The 22,929-nt window shown below is 39.8% G+C and overlaps 1 protein-coding gene across 2 annotated transcripts in view; it reads right to left on the minus strand.

The window, feature by feature from the left end:
• Positions 1-22,929, minus strand: part of NEBL (nebulette) — a 200,603-nt gene that overhangs the window by 145,453 nt on the left and 32,221 nt on the right. For both annotated transcript variants that reach the window (XM_063452527.1, XM_063452526.1), the window contains exon 3: positions 1,058-1,142. In XM_063452527.1, coding sequence (XP_063308597.1) covers positions 1,058-1,142 — 85 coding nt within the window. The remainder of the gene's footprint in view (positions 1-1,057; positions 1,143-22,929) is intronic.

A 22,929-nucleotide genomic window follows, 5' to 3' on the forward strand; every position in this document is an offset into this window, starting at 1 on the left:
AATATATCTAGCAGGCAAAATAAAATGTGTCTAGCTGTGCAAATCTGGGACAAAGTGCTTCATGTGGATCAACCTACGGGAACATTCAAGTGGATTCCAGGGTAATTTAGAACTCCAGGCTCCAGAACAGCTCTTTATAAACAATACACAGTGTATAAATTCATCTCCAAACTATCTATTTCACAAATGCCAAAAAAAAAGCTGAATCAAATTTCTGTAATTTGTGATCGTCTGATGTACACGTTTATATCTCCTGTATAATGCTTTAGCATACTTGATGGCAGCTACCATCATTCCCAGACTGCTATTCCAGCCCTCAGAAAGTACAACACAGTGCAGACCAAGGGAGACTGATATCCCATTCTCTCCAAAAGTCCTAAATATGTCAAGACAGTCCCTATTCTTGGACCCCTTAAAGTGCTGCACAAAAAATGTGTTTTGATTAGCCTGAAGCAATGCTCAGAACTCCAGGGCACTTCTACCTTAGGTAGCTGCCATAGTGGGCAGCCTCCGAACATAGCATGCATACCAGCCAAGATGATATGCCACCCTTTGGTTGTGAGCGTTATTCATGTGTAATATTAGCCCTGTCGGCTGCCCTTCATCTCAGCAGTAAATTGCCAAGGATGGCAAATACTGTGCCAGCCCATACTTCTCATTTTGCCCTGTTTTTTTTCTTTATCTCCTTTAAATATCATCGTTACTGACTGTTATAAGCCAAACACTTTAATAGCTTCATAGCAGAATATATTAAAGTGCAACATTAACCACAGTTAAGTAGGCCGGAGAGTGAAATGTAAGCGGAAAGTCACTTATCCGATCTGCATTTCAACAAACATGTGGCTAGCGGGAGAGTTTGGGATCATATCTGCTCTTAGCAAGTTGAATATCAGTTACATAGATTACAATAGGGTCATTATCCCCTTTTACCAGCAATTCACACTCATTATATATGTATATCTCAGAAAACACTTAGAGGTACAAAACAAAGACACACTCTTCACAGGCAAAGCAAAGGAAGACATTCATTCACTAGTTCTGTTTGCATTCAAATTACCTGACTTTGTAATTCACTTTGCTGTTTCAGCCGAAGGTTTTCAGGAGTATCCGTCACTGTGGTGAACGACTGTTTTGGGTAATGTCTGGAAAAAGAAAATATGCAAACACGTGAACATCTTCAAACGATGGCTCACAAAATACAGCGTTATCATGGTTAGATATATTTTAACGACGTATGATCTTGGGAAGAAACCTGATGAACAAAGGTATTGTAGGCACCTCTGACATGCAAATTGTGATAAACATTATGCTCAATGTCAGGACGGTTGGTAAACTGGTGCACGAATATTATACTTCCGTTTTCCATATTAATAATTCATATCTGTAGTTGGTGTCTAGTTGCAGAACAGGATCAAAGTTCTCAGCACCCCAGATAACCCCTACTTGCACTTCACTCTCCATGTAGGTATGCTGATGTAGTCATATATCATATGAAGTATGATGTCAGAGTATATCCTCACTTTAACAAGCATGAAATGAAAAGAACAGTAAAAGTCTTACTTACCACTAGAACACTAGGAAAATAGGTTTGAAATATATAACAATAAAAACATAAAATATAGCAAACTATATGTTGTGTTTTCTTTTCATTAGTCAAGCCAAGTCATGTTTTTTTTTTTCTGATTGGTTTAACAACACATAGTACAAGCCAAACAGATAGGACATTTATATGTTTACAGGGCTAGTTACTAAAGTGAGAATTTAAAGTGAATTTCAAACTTAAAGGAACACTATAGGGTCAGGAATACAAATGTGTGTTCCTGACCCTATAGTGTTAAAAACACATGTAGGGTCCCTGGCCTCTCCGTTGCCCACCTTAAATAGGTAAAACGCTCACCTTTTTTCCAGTGCTACGTGGGTCCGCCAGTGCTGGTTCAGCGGCCGATCCGCCTCCTTTGCTGACATTATTAAAATTGATGATATCAGCCAATCACAATGCAATCCAATTGAAAAGAATTGGATTGGTTGAGATCATCAATTCTGATGATCTCAGCCAAGGAGGCGGGGCTATAGTCTGGTGACTATAGTGTCCCTTTAAAACCAGTAGCCGACATAAGGGTTAGAGAATTTTTCCAGTTTGGCTGTTTTGACCTTAAATTTGAAATTCACTTTAAATTCACCTTAAATTCTCACTTTAGTGTATAGTCCCGGCAAATTTACTTAGAAATATAAATGCATTTCCTGTACTGTGTTACCCAGGGCCGTCTATAACGCGGGGCAAATGGTACAGCTGCCTCGGGCCCAGTTACTCCTGGGGGGGCCCAAAACAGCTGCCCTGCTGGTCCGCCGCCTGCATTAAATAAAAAAATATATATTTCCCTAATGGGCCCGCGGTGCCCACACTAAGGGCCAACCGGTGAGCATGTTTCAGCAGGGGCCCTGTCAGGCGCTGTGGTCCTTTAACAGTGAGACCGGGCCAAATGAGATCCATACCCCAACTCACAACTACCCCAGCCAGCACACTGGACCCCAGGGAAGGTAGCCTCTTGCAAAGGTAGGAAACTGAAGAGTGTCTTTAAAAGTGTAACGTTTGCGTGTTTGTGTGTGTCAGTATGCCTGTGTGTGGCAGTATATCTGTCTGTGTATGCCAGTATGTTTGTCTATGTGTGTGCCAGTATGTCTGTCTGTGTGTGTGTCAGTCTGTCTGTATGTGTGTGTGCCAGTATGTCTGTCTGTGTGTCAGTATGTATGCATGTCTGTGTGTGTGTGTCAGTATGTCTGTGTGTGTCAGTATGTCTGTCTGTGTGTGTGTGTGTGTGTCAGTATGTATGTCTGTCTGTGTGTCAGTTTGTATGTTCACGTGTCAGTATGTATGTCTCTGTGTGTCTCAGTATATCTGTAACAGCGTGTCAGTATGCCAGTATGTCAGTGTGTGTGTGTCAGTGTGTGTATCTGTATGTTGTCAGTATGTGTTTATCTGTGTTTGTGTGTCAGTGTGTATACCTGTGTTCATATCTGTGTGTCAGTGTGTATACCTGTGTGTCAGTGTGCCAGTATGTCTGTGTCTTTATCAGCATGTCTGTCACAGTGTGTCTGTGTGTGCCAGTATACCTGTTTGTGTGTGTGTCAGTATATGTGTGTGTGTGTGTCAGTGTGTGTATATGTATGTTGTCAGTATGTGTGTATGCCAGTGTGTATACCTGTGTATGTATCTGTGTGTCAGTGTGTATATCTGTGTATCTGTATGTAGTCAATGTGTGTATCTGCATGTGTGTCAGTGTGTGTCTGTATATCTGCATTTGTCAGGTTATGTATCTGTGTGTCTGTATGTTGTCATTGTGTGTATATATGTATCTGTATCCTGTCAGTGCGCGTGTCTGTATGTTGTCATTGTGTGTATCTGTGTTGCCAGTGTTTCTGCATGTGTATCAGTGTGTTCATCTGTGTGTCTGCATGTGTGCCAGGTTGTGTGCCTGCATGTGTGTGTTTCAGTGTGAGTATATGTGTCTGTATAGCTGCATCTGTATTATTGTGTATATCTTTTTATCTGCAAATGTTTCAGTGTGTGTGTGTGTATCTGTGTGTATGTCTATCACAGTGTGTGTGTGTGTCACTGCATGTGTATTTGTGCATACATTTAAGAATTCAAACGCCAACACTACACACAAATACACACCTGCATTCAAACTTCAACACTACATACAAACAGACCTCTTTGTTAAACACCAAAATTATATATAAACATACCAATGCATTCAAAAAACAACATTACACATAAATGCATGCTTGCATTCAAATGCCATCTCCACATACAAACACACCCCTACATTCACAGAAACATACTTCATACAAAAACATGCTTACATTCAAACACACAAACACTGCTCAGTGCTAAATACAACCCTGCATGCATGGGCAAATGATAGAGTCCCAGCTGTCAAAGCATTGTTGGAGTTGCACGACAGATGGGGATCTACCTTTTGCCCCCTCCCCCCCCAGCCCAAAATAATTCATGCACCAGAGGCCTCACTATATTACATCCGCCTCTGCTTTGGGTTGGGGGGCTTGATTGCATGCCAGGCGTGGGGGGCTGGGACGACGGCGTCCACGGGGCCCAAGCACATGTTTGCCCAGGGTCCAATCAATATTAAAGATGGCCCTGGTGTTACCTAGTTACTTTGTGCAGGACAATCTGCAAAGATGGCTAAGCACACACTTTCCAACATGAGATGCCTTTAATGTTAATTACAGTATAAGCAGGATGGCTAACACCTATTTCCAGCAGCAATCTAGGTGGAGGCAGGTGTGATCTACTGGTAATTATAGCTTTTAATGTATACATTTGCTAACATTCTTTTACCAGCATGATGCAAACATTAGTTGAAGAACTAGAACTATATTTCTTGTTACATAAGATCTAAAATTAGTTTGTACCAGTGATTCTATGGCATTTACTGATTTATTTACAGTCAGTTAATGACAATCTTTCACAGTCAGTTGATGAATGTCTTTTTTTCAAACTTATACTTCTCAACATTGGGAGATATGCATCCGGTATATTGGTGGGGCTGCTTGTAAGTCAATCAATACCAGGTTGCTTGTTAATTGTGCTGCCAGTTCCACTCAGGGCAGCACATGTGCAGAGTGTGGGTAAATCTTTCTACCCATGCACAACTCCCAGCATTTCAAACGGACAAAGAGGGACTCTTTAATTTCAGGGTGTTATTGGGGGTTTGACCAGAGGTGGGGCTAATCGGAGGAATTATTGGTGACCTACTAATAACAGTTTATGCAACTAAAATATAATTTAGAACAAAAGCAATGTCTCTTTACACAGACTGATTTCTAAACAGGAAAAGAAAGATGGATATTTGGGATGGAAAAGAGGAAGGAGGGATTTGGGCCTAAATTAGACAGCAGAACACAAGTGAGAAAACCCAGGACAGTGGAACATGACTACATTCTGGTCAAAACAGGGGAGGTAAGGAAATTGGCTTATTTTTTTAATCTAAATTTGTTAACAATATTGCCAGCTCTACACAACTCAATATTTATTGAAAATCCCTTTGGAATCCGAACATAGAGAAATAAAAGTTATATTTATGTACTACTGCAGATATACAGGGAGTGCAGAATTATTAGGCAAGTTGTATTTTTGAGGATTAATTTTATTATTGAACAACAACCATGTTCTCAATGAACCCAAAAAACTCATTAATATCAAAGCTGAATATTTTTGGAAGTAGTTTTTAGTTTGTTTTTAGTTTTAGCTATTTTAGGGGGATATCTGTGTGTGCAGGTGACTATTACTGTGCATAATTATTAGGCAACTTAACAAAAAACAAATATATACCCATTTCAATTATTTATTTTTACCAGTGAAACCAATATAACATCTCAAAATTCACAAATATACATTTCTGACATTCAAAAACAAAACAAAAACAAATCAGTGACCAATATAGCCACCTTTCGTTGCAAGGACACTCAAAAGCCTGCCATCCATGGATTCTGTCAGTGTTTTGATCTGTTCACCATCAACATTGCGTGCAGAAGCAACCACAGCCTCCCAGACACTGTTCAGAGAGGTGTACTGTTTTCCCTCCTTGTAAATCTCACATTTGATGATGGACCACAGGTTCTCAATGGGGTTCAGATCAGGTGAACAAGGAGGCCATGTCATTAGATTTTCTTCTTTTATACCCTTTCTTGCCAGCCACGCTGTGGAGTACTTGGACGCGTGTGATGGAGCATTGTCCTGCATGAAAATCATGTTTTTCTTGAAGGATGCAGACTTCTTCCTGTACCACTGCTTGAAGAAGGTGTCTTCCAGAAACTGGCAGTAGGACTGGGAGTTGAGCTTGACTCCATCCTCAACCCGAAAAGGCCCCACAAGCTCATCTTTGATGATACCACAACAAACCAGTACTCCACCTCCACCTTGCTGGCGTCTGAGTCGGACTGGAGCTCTCTGCCCTTTACCAATCCAGCCAGGGGCCCATCCATCTGGCCCATCAAGACTCACTCTCATTTCATCAGTCCATAAAACCTTAGAAAAATCAGTCTTGAGATATTTCTTGGCCCAGTCTTGACGTTTCAGCTTGTGTGTCTTGTTCAGTGGTGGTCGTCTTTCAGCCTTTCTTACCTTGGCCATGTCTCTAAGTATTGCACACCTTGTGCTTTTGGGCACTCCAGTGATGTTGCAGCTCTGAAATATGGCCAAACTGGTGGCAAGTGGCATCTTGGCAGCTGCACGCTTGACTTTTCTCAGTTCATGGGCAGTTATTTTGCGCCTTGGTTTTTCCACACGCTTCTTGCGACCCTGTTGACTATTTTGAATGAAACGCTTGATTGTTCGATGATCACGCTTCAGAAGCTTTGCAATTTTAAGAGTGCTGCATCCCTCTGCAAGATATCTCACTATTTTTGACTTTTCTGAGCCTGTCAAGTCCTTCGTTTGACCCATTTTGCCAAAGGAAAGGAAGTTGCCTAATAATTATGCACACCTGATACAGGGTGTTGATGTCATTAGACCACACCCCTTCTCATTACAGAGATGCACATCACCTAATATGCTTAATTGGTAGTAGGCTTTCGAGCCTATACAGCTTGGAGTAAGACAACATGCATAAAGAGGATGATGTGGTCAAAATACTCATTTGCCTAATAATTCTGCACTCCCTGTAGGCCTCAGCGTAATGATTTTCAATTAGCTTTTCAAATGATATAATGTTTTTAGAGAAACTTTTAAAATGATTTCATATTTTGAAAATTATTCTAATATTTAAATTTTTTCTTAAAATATATATAAGGAAAAAATATATATTTTATACGCCCTCCTGGGTGGTATATATTTATTTTGTATATTCCTCATTCTCAGTACCTCTCCCAGAGGCCTGGGAATCTGAGGGTTCTGCACAGTTTCTTAGCTGTTCCTAGAACTGCACTCTTCTGGAAAGAGATCTCAGATGTCCCACCTGGAATCTGTAAAAGCCGCTGGCCCAACCTGGGATTTACAGCCCTGGGTGCTCCTATCACAACTGGGACTACAACTGCCTTCACTCTCCACATCCTTTCTATCTCTTCTTTTAGTTCTTGGTATTTATCCATCTTCTCATGCATCTCCTTCCTGATGTTAATGTCACTGGGAATTGCCACATCCACCACAACTGCAGTCTTCTGTTCCTTGCCTACCACCATGATGTCAGGTTGGTTGGCCAGTACTTTCTTGCATGTATGGATCTTGAAGTCCCACAGGATCTTAGCCCTGTCATTCTCAACTACCCTCTATGGTATCTCCCATCTGGACTTAGGCAGGTCCAGACCATATTCTGTGCAGATGTGTCAGTACACAATCCCAGCAACATGGTTGTGCTAGGCAGATAAGTTATATACAGTGAGGAAAAAAAGAGTTTGATCCTCTGCTGATCTTAAACATTTGTTCACTGACAAATAAATAATCAGTCTATAATTTTATTGGTAGGTGTATTTTAATAGTGAGAGACAGAATAATAAAAAAAAATCCCGAGAAAGGCATGGCAAAAAAGTTATAAATTGATTTGCACGTCAATGAGTGAAATAAGTATTTGATCCCCTATCAATCAGCAAGATTTCTGGCTCCCAGGTGTCTTTTATACAGGTAACAAGCTGAGATTAGGAGCACTCTTTTAAAGGGAGTGCTCGAATCTCAGCTCGTTACCTGTATAAATTACACCTGTCCACAGAAGCAATCAATCAATCAATCAGATTCCAAACACCAAAGAGGCCAAAGAGCTGCCCAAGGATGTCAGGGACAAGATTGTAGACCTACACAAGGCAATAATGGACTACAAGACCATCGCCAAGCAGCTTGGTGAGAGGGTGACAACAGTTGCTGCGATTATTCGCAGATTTAAGAAACACAAAATAACTGTCAGTCTCCGTCGGTCTGGTGCTCCATGCAAGATCTCACCTTGGGGAGATTTAGTGATCATGAGAACGGTGAGGAATCAGCCCAGAACTACACGGGAGGATCTTGTTAATGATCTCAAGGCAGCTGGGACCATAGTCACCAAGAAAACAATTGGTAACACACTACGCCGTGAAGGACTGAAATCCTGCAGCGCCCGCAAGGTCCCCCTGCTCAAGAAAGCACATGTACAGGCCCGTCTGAAGTTTGCCAATGAACATCTGAATGATTCAGAGGAAAACTGGCTGAAAGTGTTGTGGTCAGATGAGACCAAATTCAAGCTCTTTGGCATCAACTCAACTCGTTGTGTTTGGAAGAGAAGGAATGCTGCCTGTGACCCCATGAACACCATCCCCAACGTCAAACATGGAGGTAGAAACAATTTGCTTTGGGGGTTTTTTTCTGCTGAGGGGACAGAACAACTGCACTGCATCAAAGGGACGATGGACAGGGCCATGTACCGTCAAATCTTGGGTAAGAACCTCCTTCCCTCAGCCAGGGCATTGAAAATGATAATGACCCAAAACACACAGCCAAGGCAACAAAGGAATGGCTCAAGAAGCACATCAAGGTCCTGGAGTGGCCTAGCCAGTCTCCAGACCTTAATCCTTCAGAAAATCTGTGGAGGAAGCTGAAGGTTCGAGTTGCCAAGCATCAGCCTCGAAACCTTAATGACTTGGAGAGGATCTGCAAAGAGGAGTGGGACAAAATCCTTCCTGAGATGTGTGCAAACCTGGTGACCAACTACAAGAAACATCTGAACTCTGTGATTGCCAACAAGGGTTTTGCCACCAAGTACTAAGTCGAAGGGGTCAAATACTTAATTTACTCATTTTTCTAGTTTTCTTTTTTTGTTATTCTGTCTCTCACTGTTAAAATACACAAACCATTAGAATTATAGACTGATCATTTCTTTGTCAGTGGGCAAACGTTCAAAATCAGCAGGGGATCAAATAGTTTTTTCCCTCACTGTATATTTATTTATCCAAAAATAGGAAATCGTTTGAAAAGCTATTTAAAATATCAAATGTAGGTCATAGTTTTGTTTTGTTTTTTCATTTGTTTTTTTTTTCTTATATTATCCAAATTACTAGATGCATCATTTAAAAAAAACAAAAAAGAAAAACACATTTTATCTTGTGATTCTCAAATTGTCCTAAACGAGAATCAAGTTCAATAGCGAACATGCAGTAAGTAGTGCAGCTGGTTGGATATTCCAAAGGGAATAGATAAAATGACTGGCGATTTAGTTAGAACTAGGACAATGGTCAAACGCGTGGAAATTGCAGATTAATCCCAACAATAAAATGCAACACTACCGTAGGATCCAAACACAGAATGTGATATCGATGGTGCTGTTACTATAAAAAAGATCTGGGAAAAGCAGGTGAAAGGTTTATAATTTAACATGAGAAATGCTATAAGTAACTCAAACTGGCAGAAGGGGAAACCAGAAGAATTGTGAGCACTAGAACAGAAGATATCAACTGGACATTTCCTGTGCAGGAAAAAAGAACATGTATCAAAGTAGGATCAACAGTTTCTTACCAATCATTACTAAACAATTGTCCCTTCTCCCATAAACCGATTACCTGGCATTACTTAGATTCTTTTCAGTGGTTACCCACTCTGATCGGGAGTGGTCAGCTGACCATTCTATGCCAATCAAAGGCGCCCCTGCCCAATTCTGCCCAAGCCTTTTATTATCTGAGATTTCACCTAGCTGAAGGATAAGGGGGCAGAGGAATCAGTGCTGGAAAGTGAGCCAGTGTCAGGGACCTCCTGCCACCACAGCATTTTTGTTAAGTTGTTATGGTGCCCAAACTGGTTCTTTAACTCCTAAAAGGGAAGCACCACACACAGACGAATGCGAATGTGGCACTGAATTTAGTTGCTTCCTTCGTCACTTTTAGTGGTAATTATTGCCACGCCCTTGTTTGTAATTAAAAACAGCAAAGCATAAATTGACAATGGTTTACTTTCAAATAAAATAAATAAATAAAACCGTATGCATTTCCGGATATGCTTCCCAGTGGCTACGAGTACTGCCAAAAATATATGGCAACAGAAGGATTTGTTTGTGTATTTCTTTCTTGTGTCTTATGACATGATTACAAACACAGGGCACAGATGGTCACATATAATAATGTGATGAAAACCGACAACACAACCTGCTTTGCAAGTGGAGTCTTTAATAAGAAGCAGAGCTGCAAATAATAGCTACAACACAGAAACAACGGATAATATATTAACCCTGCAAACAGATTAAACCTACACACCAGTTTCATTCTACTTGTGAAAATGTAATTCACATAGAAACATTGTTTGTTTAAAGGGTTAATCCATGTAGCAAAACCACTTAACCTCTCTGAAGTGGAAATGGTTCAAGGAACCTGACCATTCTGTCTTAGATTTTTAGATAATGAACTTTGATTCTGAGCTTTTAGCCCCACCCTGCAGCTGTCAATCAGAAAGCTGAACAGTTTGTATCCCTGGTTAGGTAGATCAGTTTTGTCCAATTGTGTATGCATGGTGGATTGGGCTCGGAGGAGACAGACGCAAGACAGGGACCACACATACTCAACTCATAGTCTACAAAATCAGCATACATTGTTATTATAGTTATATTTATTATAAGTGCTTAGCGTAACCTTTTAAATTGCAAAATATCCATTTAAGAAACACTATAGTGTACGGAATAAAACAACTATCCTCGATATACTGTTGGACTACATGTTTAGGTACCCGCAACCTATCAGAATGGTGTAAACAATGATCTTAGTTAATCCAATGCTTTACTATGGAAAAACATTGGGAGGCTATGGCGCATGCCCTGCAAAACGCTGGACCAATGCATCTCTATGGGGAGCATTCAGCATTTCCATGCAGAGCGTAGAAATACTGAACATAGATGCAGTACTGACCCAGGAAGCACATCTAGTGGCAGCCTAAGTGACTGCCACTAGCGGTGTTACTAGGCAGCAATATAAATACTTCCGTTTCTTTGAAAAGGCAGTGTTTACATTGCTGAGCCTACAGAGACAGGCTATAGACAGAACCACTACATTAAGCTGTGGCGGAAAATAGGGTGGATTTAAAGGGGCACTCTAAGCCCCATAATCACTGCAGCTTGTTGTAGTGTAAATAGTGCAAGGAGTATTCAGGTAGTGTCTCCCATGCTTAGTGTCAAACCATTTGCAAGCAGTAAAAGAGTCTAAAATCTGGCCACTCTGCTGTGATTAGACTAATGCAGAAATCAACAACCCCATAAATCCATCCAACTATGGTCAGCAATTATGAGCTGAGAGGGCATTAGCTAAGCAAGAGGTGAAAGGTCTGGCTTTCAACACAAGGAAAGCCCTGGATTTTGTCCAAACACTCAAAAAACAGTTTGACTCTAACTTGGGAGGCAACACTAAAAGACTCTTTGCAACATAACATTACAATGAGCTGTGATGATTATGCTGCACAGAGTGCCACTTTAAGACTGTTTGGGCATTGACAGAATCCTTGTTTGCCCCACGAAGAAGTAACCATTGATACATTTATTTCAGACATACAGTTCATGCAATTTCAGTGAGCTTGGCTCCTTTCTCCCCTGCTCTGTTAATTTGCCAGCAATTTTTACAGTGAAATGCTTCTACTGTTAGAAAAAGGAAGTACATTGTCAAACCTCTGAGTTCTGGAATATCAGACTTCCTGACAAACCAGCAGAGATTTGGAATAGACGTGTTTACAAATAATTGCTATTTTTTTTTTTTTTTATCAGTCCAAATCCTTATTTGTTTAGTGTAAGTATTTAAATGTTTCCTATAATGTGAATAGGATAATAACAAATATACTGTAATAATAAAAGAAATATCAAGTTACAGTAGTTAACAGGGATACATTGTGATTTAAATAGGTTTCCAGTTTGGCTTGGGGTATTGATATTATTATCACACACTACTTGTAGTTGGGGTACTAACCACTAACACACTAGTATAAAAAAAACACAGCAAGGAGAAAAAAAGATTACATCTATGAGACGTACAGTGCATTCAGAAAGTATCCAGACCCCTCCATTTTTCACATGTTTTGAGAGGATCTGCAGAGATACAAAAGTAGAAACTAGCCGAATCCAAGAGTGCAAAGCTTGTCGAATCATATTGAGAAAGATTTGAGGCTGTAATTGATGCCAAAGGTACTTTAAAGATGTACTGCATTTAGGGGCTGAATATTTGTCAATGTGATATTGATTTTTATTCTGGTTAAGATATTTGCAATTGTGTCAGAAATCAATTTTTTTCTGTTTTTTTTTTTGCTTTGGTTTTTTTTTTTTTCACTATGGGATATTTTCGTGAAATTGCTTAAGGCTTCAACATGAAAAAAATGTGAAAACAATGAAGGTGAATGAATATTTCCTGAATGGTATTCGCATTTTTGTGGAATGTGGCCTTAAGATTTTTTTTTGTTGCTGTTGTTTACTTTTTTGAAGCATATGCATCTGGCTCAAACGGTTTGTTTATATGATATCTGCAGACTCACTTTTTTTACTTTACTTAATGCACACGTGGTGTACATCCTCAATACTATAGGTTTGCTTATGCGTTTATTGAGATGGCCATGCTGTGAGTACGTTCCTTCATTGAACACTGCAGCACTGGGGAGATGAGGTTACAAACATGTTTCTATGGAGGTTATATGTGGTTTATATGATTCTTTGTTGTTTTAAAGGAACACTATAGCATTAGGAAAAAATAGTAATATCCCTATAGTGTCCCAGTTACTAGTTAGAAATAGCCCCCACCCCATTAGCCATAAAAAATGTTTTACTTTCTCCAGCACTGTTCACCTCTCTGTGCCATGCGACACCACGGAGGAGGCGTACCTTCAATCCAATGCTTCTCATAGAGGAGCCTTTGGGACCTAATGCTCTTGTGCGCATTCAAACTTCCCCATAGAATAAAACATTGAGTCAATGCTTTTCTATGGGACCTTTCACATCACCTGAATCTGTGCTATGTTTCTAAAAACCTGTAATGTTTTACAATGCAGGGTTAAAAGAACAGGGACACATCACATTGAGATGAAGTGGTCTGGGTAACTGTAGTGTGTTCCTTTAACCCCTTAAGGACCAAACTTCTGGAATAAAAGGGAATCATGACATGTCACACATGTCATGTGTCCTTAAGGGGTTAATGAAGTTTTGAATTGTCAAGAAAGACAACAATCAATTATATCATCATCAAATAACATGGACCTTATCTCCTTTACCTGGTAAAATTATTTAATGGGATATAAGAAGATCAAAATAGATAACATGACTAATTTATAAATGCTTGTTTTGAGACACATGTTATTAATGCTCTTAAAATAGTTAGGACAACTGAATATTTTAGCACTTGTTCTCAAACTGTCAAATATATCGCAATGCTTTGTATTGAAATCTTACATGCAACAATCACCCAAATTATAAAAAAAAAAGAAAAAAGCAATTTAAAATCCAAGAGACGTGAATAAATACTGGATATGTAGGAAGTAAAAATAAACTACAAGACTGGATTAGGATGCACAGATGTGCAGTTTAGAACAGACTTAGATAGGAAATAATTTTTTTTCCCTTCAAATTTAGGACTCAGTCTTCTTAGTATAATTCCTCTCCACATTTACAAATATTTAAGACTCCAAAAATATATAGTATTCTGACGGCAGTACAAACTGCTTAGGTAAGACTCACTAACATACTTTCCATGGCATTCAAACTAGCTACATTTAATTATAATTACCCTTTTATTGTACTATTATTTATTCTGTTTACAATAATATAATTTTAGTTTTGTACTTGTACTATACTTATGGGCCAAAGTATGACACAATCAGGATTATTAATGACACTCTGAAGTGCCTCCAAAATTTCAATATTCTGTAGAAATCCCCAAATTTGGCAAGAAATTGCAATTCAGATATTTACTAAAGTTAATTCAGAAGCTGAGCACGCTGTGAAGACTGGCTGCAGAGTTGTCCTGAGTCTGCCCCGACTCTGATAACAGAGATAAAATAGGGTACCAGGGTCCAGACAAAAGGCAGCTTCCAAAAGTTTGAGGACAAGACAATCACTTAGAATGGGGGAAGAGCTATGACATCATCATAACAGAGAGATGCCGCCCTAGAAGAGGGAAAAGAAGATGAAGTTAGGAGAAGAGGGCAATTGCACCTCACCAACTGGCCGTTGAAAAAAATTACGCTTTTGAATGGATTTGAGGCTACAAAGGACAAGAGAAGTAGAATGCATAGGAGCTTGTAGGAATATTAGAAATATTTACGATTTAGTTTCCTCTATAGTGAAAAAAGAAAAAGAAATAGAGGGACAAGTTAAAACACAAAACATTTTAATCCAGTGCATTTGGATTCTGTAAAGAAGTCACGGGCAAACTTGAAATTTGTAATATTATATTTACTTATCCCCTACATTTAACAGATATTGGTTTAAGGACTGATTTAAAAAAAATAAACAAACAAACAAATCGACACTGCTGTATTTAAGTGTTTCCAAAATACTAAGCACCTCCACCTTGGCTCTCTATCAATTCTTGTTATAAACTCTGTCACCGCCAATAAGTATTGAGAAAGTACAGAAATCAGAATATTTTCGTTTATCCCATCCAGTGCAATGCGTGCCTTAGCTGTGCCAGGATTGAACTGGACTGTACTGTACTATGCATTTCTACATTTTTAGTATGTATGTGAAAGAGAAATGAGTGACAATTTTTTTATTTTTTATTTTATCAAGATACAGGCTTGTTTCCATATATTATTTCATGATGTAATTTCCATAGAAGTGCTGGTTCCCCTTGAACATTATAGAAAAAGCGCCTATTGATGGAAGCAAGCACACACATTAGGTTTTGTAATTAATTATAAACTTCCTATAAACATCACTGTGAGCACAAACAAAACCAAACCGGAATATCCACCTGCATGCACACGCTGTGCACATTAGTATATAAACCCACATAATTTGTTTATACAGTTAGGAATAATCTTACATTCATTATCGATCCTTACAGTTTTCTATAGAATGCTTAGTTTATCATTATTAGACTTCATGTCCAACAATATGCTCTTAACCTGGGTACATAATGCAGATTTATTATTAAAATCATTTACGAGGAATAAACCAAATAATGCATCCACCCTTCGCTATAATAATAAAAAGAAATGATTTGTAAGTTCCCGTTTTCTGCACTGTTAGTTCGAGTTCCCACTCTCTTTTCACACCTCCACACGTGGGTCATTCGTACATAGGATACCATGGTAACCAGGGTAGTAGTGAATAGAATTCTGTTGTAAAGAATGTGAGATAAGATGTTACAGAGCAAAGATACTCAGTATCAAACACTGGCAGGTGTACAAAGATCAGAATTATAGTGATATACAGACAGTCCATCTTCTATTTTAATTAAAGGGACACTATAGTCACCTTAACAACTTCAGCTTAATGAGATTGTTCAGGTAAGAAAAATAGCTCCCTGCAGCCTTTCTCAGGTAAACACTGTATTTTCTGAGAAAATATAGTGTTTACCTTGGAAGCTAGAAACACCTCCAGTGGCAGTCACTCAGATGGCCACCAGAGGGACTTCCGAGTTCAGGGCTGCCTAATTCGCATTCATCACGTTTGATGTCTTTAAGCTTTGGTGAATACATCATACGTGATATCAGGAAACAGGAGGCACTGTGAACGTGCCCCCTGTGTCCTGTAGTTATTATTATTATTATCGTCATTTATATAGCACCAACAGATTCCGTAGCGCTTTACAATATTATGAGAGGGAGCCTGTCAGCAATCAGAGCCGACAGTGTGGGGAGATATAGCGAAACCAGATGGCTATGATGCTTCTCTAAGACAAGCGTCTGATTGAGCCCTGCTACGTCATCATTGACTCGAAAATATTTTGTATTAAAGGGGAAGTTAATATAAAAGCAAGAAAGAAGGCTAGGGAACCTTTCTTTCTTGCTTTTATATGTTGACTTTAGTGCTCCTTTAAACTGTCCTACATGGACATACATTTTAATGGAACTCGCCACACACCTAAAGTGTGCTGAGATGTTTTAAGGGTTAACCAAGTACAAATTTCCAGAGAAATAAAGTCTTTGGGTTGCACCCTTATAGCTGTCAATCAGAGGGCGCTGTTTGGCAATTGCCGTGCAGCCTACGCTGAGATGCCTTCTATTAACTGAGAGATCCTCAGTACTGATGATCCCCTAGTGCAGGGATAGGCAACCTTCAACACCCCAGATGTTGTGGACTACATCTCCCTTAATGCTTTGCCAGCATTGTGGCCGTAAGAGAATTATGGGAGATGTAGTCCAAAACATCTGGAGTGCCGAAGGTTGCCTAACTCTGCCCTAATGGTAAAGCGTGGCTGAAGTAACATAGAGCTCACTCGGGCATGTATAGGTCTGACATTTGTGCACAACTAGAACTTACATGTGCATAAATGCTGGAATGGCATAGGGCTGGGCTGGTTGCATCTAAATATTGGTGCCTAGGTGTATTACTATAACAAGAGGACACAAAGGACTGGATGGGGGACAAAGAGCCACAGAGAACTTTGCACAGAGATATTGAGGACTTTTTAGACAAATTTAGCCAAATTAGCAAGATTATAAATATTGCTATGAGTCATAGAAGTATTCAACAATTTTGCTTACATTTTGCAATCTGATGCCAATCCACTGCAATTCACTATTTTCTGATTAGGTCTTAAAATATTTTTGTCAGTTTGCATTGTATTAAAGGAACACTATAACGTTTGTCCATTCCTAACACTATTGTGTCCCAGTCTCCCATTGGCTGAGCAAAGATTTAAAAAGCCCTTTTTACTAACTTTATTTAATGGCTAGGTATCCTCCTCCGGTGACATCGTGGCGATAGTAGGGCTTAATGCACATGCCACTAGAGGTAGCATGGTCACAATGTCAATAAATGGTTAAACGAACAAAGGGACTGCACCCAGACCATGCCAATGAGATGAAGTGGTCTGGGTGCCTATAGTGTCCTTTTAAAGTTTCAGCTTGAATGTCATACAATGTCCTACTACAGCAAGAAATGGCTGAGATTTCTCTGCAAATCTTTTTCTCCTGTGACTATTTTTGACCAGAAAAGAAAAAAAAAATGCTTGGTTATTTATACATTCTTTAATACTTAACACTTGAAAAAAGTGACTTGATCGTTATTAATGTATTGAAATCTTTCCAAACTATCATTCTCATAAGCCACTCCTTAAACTCTGACAGCCAGTCAGATTACATACTAACAAAGGAACCCTTGTTACAGACGCATAGAGATACACAAAATGTGTGTCACTCCCAAAGAGATCTGTCAACACGGCCTCAAAGTAGGTCATTAAAAAAAGCATGAAGACATAGTAACAGTCCTGAGTAGACTCTGTCTTCACTGTGAACCTGTTGGTAGAAGGTTATATATAACAGCATATAATAGGACTACTTTAGGAGTAGCAAGATGGCAGAAGGAAGAACTGATGGGGAAAAGCAGTGTTTTAGTCTATAGGCTTTATTCATTGTACCTGTGATTAAACACAATTAGCAATGCTAGAACTGGAATTGTTACTGAGCTGGATCATTTAGCAAATATGTATCGTTTAGTTATATGGACATTATAGGCACTCAGACCACTTCAGCTCATTGAAGTGGTCTGGGTACAGTGACCCTGTCTCCTTAACCTTGCAAGGGTTCTGAGAAATTGCAATAATTGCAGTTGCAGGTTTAAGACTGCCTCTAGTGGCTGTCAATCAGACAGCGACTATAGGCATTTTCTGGTGGTTAGGAGACATTGGTCACCTAACTGAAGCAGGACTTGATCACGCTCTGCATGAGGACATTCAGCGTCAGTCGAATCCCCATAGGAAAGCATTGCAGCAATTCTTTCTATGTGGAGTGTCTAATGCATTTGTGGCACTCGCCGAGCATGTGCATTAGTGCCCCCCCACCATTTAGTGACATTGGAGTGAGCAGAGCACCAAACCTCACGCTGTAATCGGCAAGGGAGCTATAGTGCTAGGAACACAACTTTGTATTCCTATCACTATAGTTTCCCTTTAAGAAAGGCAGTTGCCTTGTAACTGCTCAACAACTGCCAGGTTAGTGAATACATCCTTCTAATATCTAATATTTGGAAGTTGGATGAGATGTTCGACAGTTACAAGTAAAGTGAATAGAAGAAGATATAACCACGGACTATGAGGCTCTATGTGATTGTAACAAGCTAGTTCATAAAATCCCTAATGTGACATAGAATCTCTTACTTAGTAATAAAACGGCTTTATACAGCTTCTGATGTCATTGATTCTTAAACAGTAATTACGTTTTATTTCTCGTTGACCTTCACAATCTGGCTACTGCTTCGGCACGCTGGGTTCTGATCTTTAGCAAGCAAATAAGTGATTTCGCTACATGAGCTACAAACAAAAATTCTATTCAGGCATTAAGTGTACTTCTTCCATTGAAAAACGTGAGGCCATTGATTCATGAATCCAGTCAGCTCCTTGTTTATTTTCTATTGTTGTCAGTCAGGATTGCTGGAAACAAAGATTTCCTAACATCCAGTGTTACAGTGAGCAAGTGCTCTTCAGATAAATGTAAGGAGGTCCCTGAAAACCCTTACATGTTACATGATGTTCTCAGCATTCAACCATAATCATAATTTAAGGAAGAAAATAGATGTTATGTAAAATTATGTTTTGGAGTTGCTTAGGCTTTGGCCAACAGAGAATCCTCCATCTTTTGTCGTATCACTTGAAATGGTTTAATAAAATTGGTAGAGTCCTTGTACCATAACCACTGTAGGAGTTACAGTGCTTAAAGGGACACTATCGGCACCCAGACTAATTCAGCTCATTGATAGAGGCCACTAGAGGCACTTCCTGCTTGATAGGCAATTTTGTTTGTCGTCTAACGGATGCTGGAGGCTCTGCATGAGGACATCCAGCAACAGTAAAATCCCCATTGCAGCCATGCTATCCTTTGGGGAGGGCCCCTTGCATGCATGGCACTTGCTACACATGTGCATTAGTCCCCCGACATCGGTGCTGGAATCAGGTAAGTACAGTAAGGGTTGTGGGGGGGGGGGTGGAGAGAGCAAAGAGCACTAGAATATTAGGAATACAACTTTGTATTCCTAGCACTATAGTGTCCCTTTAAATCTTCCCTCTAATGTGGCACAATGTGCACTATACTATATTATACTTTATATTACAGGGTTTTGTCAGTACTTTTCAAAGAACAGAATTTATGTATCTAATATGTATGTAGGTTGTCTTTATATGGTTCCCTTATACACATCCTTTTTTTAATCCCAATTATTTTCTATTTTATTATTTGAACAATGCTTAAGAGAATGACAGGTTGACAGAGACTTTTTTTAACAATACATCACTTGAAACCCCGAAGCTACAGTGCACCAAACTGAACCTGCAGTAATTCCAATCTCAGAATTAGGCTCAGGCGTGTCTTCATTAATTCCCACACCAAAGAAAAACTCATTACAACCAAGCCCATTTAGAATAACAACCCCTTGGTTAGTCATAAACTGGAAACAGGGATTTTATTGTCTGACAGTTTTGATTCACTGGGTCCATTGCCCAATCGTGGTGTGTGAACGTAGCAATATGCATGTTAATAGTTACAGTTTCCAGTACAGAAAATATTAAGCTTTCCTTTTAAAATTGCCGCTACGGCCACATTCTCCCCGACAGCTGTAAACAGGAACTGTCACTTCTCTGGAATCTACAATGCTGAATAAAATGTTTTCTCAAGTTATGTTTTTTGTTTGTTTGTTTTTTAAATGTATATTAAAGCTTTTGAATAATTACACCTGTCATTGTTCCAGTGTCATAGAAAGCCTGCGCTTATGCTGTAAAAATAGTTCCACTGTCTGTGCTGGGATATTCTGAGAAGTCAGCCTGCAAGCCACGATAGGAAATAGCACAGACCTTTAAACTGATTTCTGAGCGTAACACGTTTCAGTACCTCTTTATGCAGCTTTATTAAATCATTATAACAGAGTCAATTTCCATATTTTATGTTTATCTTTGACAGATCACAAACATACAATATTGAAGGGTCTCTGTGAACCTTTTTATTAAGAGAATACACAGCACCCCACCACCATTTTCAATGTAGGTGAGTTCTACAGCAATTAATAAAACAAATAATACAAAGTTTCCACTAATGCCTTTCTAAATATAAGTACTCTCATTTACTCATTCATTTTTCTCCAACCTTTAAATCCACAGTTTTGGGGCTTTATCAATCAGTGAGGTCACGATTTTCTGATATGGACTGGAATAATTTTTTAGATAAGTGCACAGTCCTTTTTCCAATTAAGCATTGAGTATATTATGTGCATGAACCACCCTTGGGATTGTACGCCTCAAATTTCTGTACCTGGGAGAAGGATTCCTCTGTTTTCTGACCTTGAATCCAACACTTTAAAGTCAGACTTTTCCTCCATTTAGAAATTGTTACCTGCTTCAACATACCGAGAAATGCACTTAAAAAAATTATCAACAGACTGACAATACAGTTTAAAAATTATATCTTCATCCACCTGCTTGAAATGTGCGCAGGTCTTTTGTTCTATGGACACTTTCATGGGTTTTGGAGGGCTATTCAAATATATGCTACCCACTCTCTGTACATTTCCTTTTCTATATCTCCAGAATTGGCAATACCGGGAATTATGCCCACTTTGCAATCTCATAACTCTAAATTAAAGGGACACTATAGTCAACAGAACAACTACAGCTTAATTTAGTTGTTCTGGTGAGTTTAGTCTTTCCCTGAAAGCTTCTTTCAGTAAACCTGTTTTTTCAGAGAAAATGCAATATTTACATTACAGCCTAGGGAAACCTCCACTGGCCATTCCTCAGATGGCTGCTAGAGGTGTTTCCTGGGGCAGTGCTACACAGTTTGCAGCACTGACATTCAGTGTGTGTCCCCTATGCATGTAGACTCTAAGCTTTCCTCCTAAATATGCATTAATTCAATGCATCTCTTAGAGGAGATGCTAATTGGCCAGGGTGGCATTTGGCTCTGCCCTCAGCCCACCTCCTTGGCCGAGATCATCAGATTTGACAATCTCAGCCAATCCAATGATTTCCAACGGGGAAGCATTGGATTAGCTGAGATCATCATTTCTGATGATGTCAGCCTAGGAGGCAGATCCGAGGCAGAGCCAGCACCAGCAGACTAGAATAAAGGTAATATTTTACTATATTTAGGGGGCAATAGAGGGCAGAGGGGCTAGAAAGTGTTTTAACACAATAAGGTCAGGAATCCATGTTTGTGTTCCTGACCGTATAGTGTTTCTTTAATGGCAGCATGAGCCACGAAATCTACTCTATAAAACTGGATTCAATCAAACCCCCATTACCATGTCTTCTTTCATTCCAAACTAGATTTTGACTTTCATATAGATTGCTTGGTAACCTGTATGGAAAAAAATAAACAAACCAAACACTTTTTTTTTTTTCAAACCTGGCAAGCTTACATGAATTTTATCATTACACCCATTAGACAAAAGCTTCAAAGTGCTATTTGCAATGATTCTTTGCTGAATAAACCTGCTATTGTCCTGTAATGTTTGTCTGCGGGTACAGGAACCATCAATAATAATAAATTATTTTCTCAGCTCCTCATTTTGGATATCAGGTCTACCACCACTAGGTAACCGGGTACTATTAGGCATCATATTTTGAGGCTATAGGCTTTTATTTCTTTGGGGGGTTATTACTTTTTTACTTTTCTATGCTTGTATACAAAACGTAACTCTGTTGTCTTATACAAGGTTTAATGCTTTTTGGTCCAATGTATTTTAGCGATGGCAAACATATGCGATGTTCGGTCCGCCCCCTATTCGTCATCATTGAGTAAACTTTGACCCTGTACCTCACAGTCAGCAGACACATTCCAGCCAATCAGCAGCAGACCCTCCCTGCCAGACCCTCCCACCTCCTGGACAGCATCCATTTTAGATTAATTCGGAATCTGCATTCTTTTTTTTCATGGCTAGTTGCACTGAGGGTATGAGTATATAGCAGTACATTGTTGTGAAAGATGGCTGTCATGTTTAGGGTGTAGCTTGCGCGTGATCAACTGTGTATTTATATCAGCAGCTCCACCACTAGTTATAAATCAAGTGTGAGTCGCCCCATGAGATGAGACTAGTGAATAACATAATACATGAACGGTTAAGGTAAAGGCATGTAAGGAACTACGACAAAAAACTCTTTAGGAGGTGAAATAATGACATGTTTAAACGCCTGCTACTTTACGATTAGTTAATGTGCAGAGAGCAGTTCATGTGATCAAAGGCATGGTGTGGAGGATCAGCTATAGTGGGACATGCTTGGCAGGCTGCTGTTTACTGCTTGTGCTCATCTGATCCTTCTGGGCGCCAGGTGCAGACCCTGGGAGTCCCTGATACCTGGAACAACAAAGGCAAGTCTCTGGCTGAGTGCCGGGTTCGCGGCTTGAGGTGGTGGAAGCTTGTTTTGTCGGGTGGTCGGATCTGTCCCGGTGGTGCTTCACGTCCGGTGCGGGATTGTGGTGGCTTAAGGTGGAGGCGAGTGCTTGACGTGGGGCAGGCTCTGCATTTCTGTTTGTGCCTCCGGTCCCGTCTTCAACGCCTTTTGCGTTGGTGGATTTTAACTGCTTCGCTACTGGACTGCTTCGCTTAGCTGTGGTGGAGCTTGTTGGGGCTGTGGTGGAGCTTGTTGGGGCTTCCTGCTTGTTATTTGCTTCCAAAATTGATTAAAGAGTCTGTCCAGCTTAGACTCAATATCCTGCCATGCTTTGCTGGTACCAGGAGGACACGCGGCTGCCGCCATATTGGGAGAGCTGCAGATGAGTATGTCAGCCTGGGCAGCTGTGCTCTGTGTGTCCATTAGCTCCAGACAGCCTCTCAGGGGTGGACCGGG

Source organism: Pelobates fuscus, chromosome 4, assembly GCF_036172605.1.
Source record: "Pelobates fuscus isolate aPelFus1 chromosome 4, aPelFus1.pri, whole genome shotgun sequence".
Lineage (NCBI taxonomy): Eukaryota > Metazoa > Chordata > Amphibia > Anura > Pelobatidae > Pelobates > Pelobates fuscus.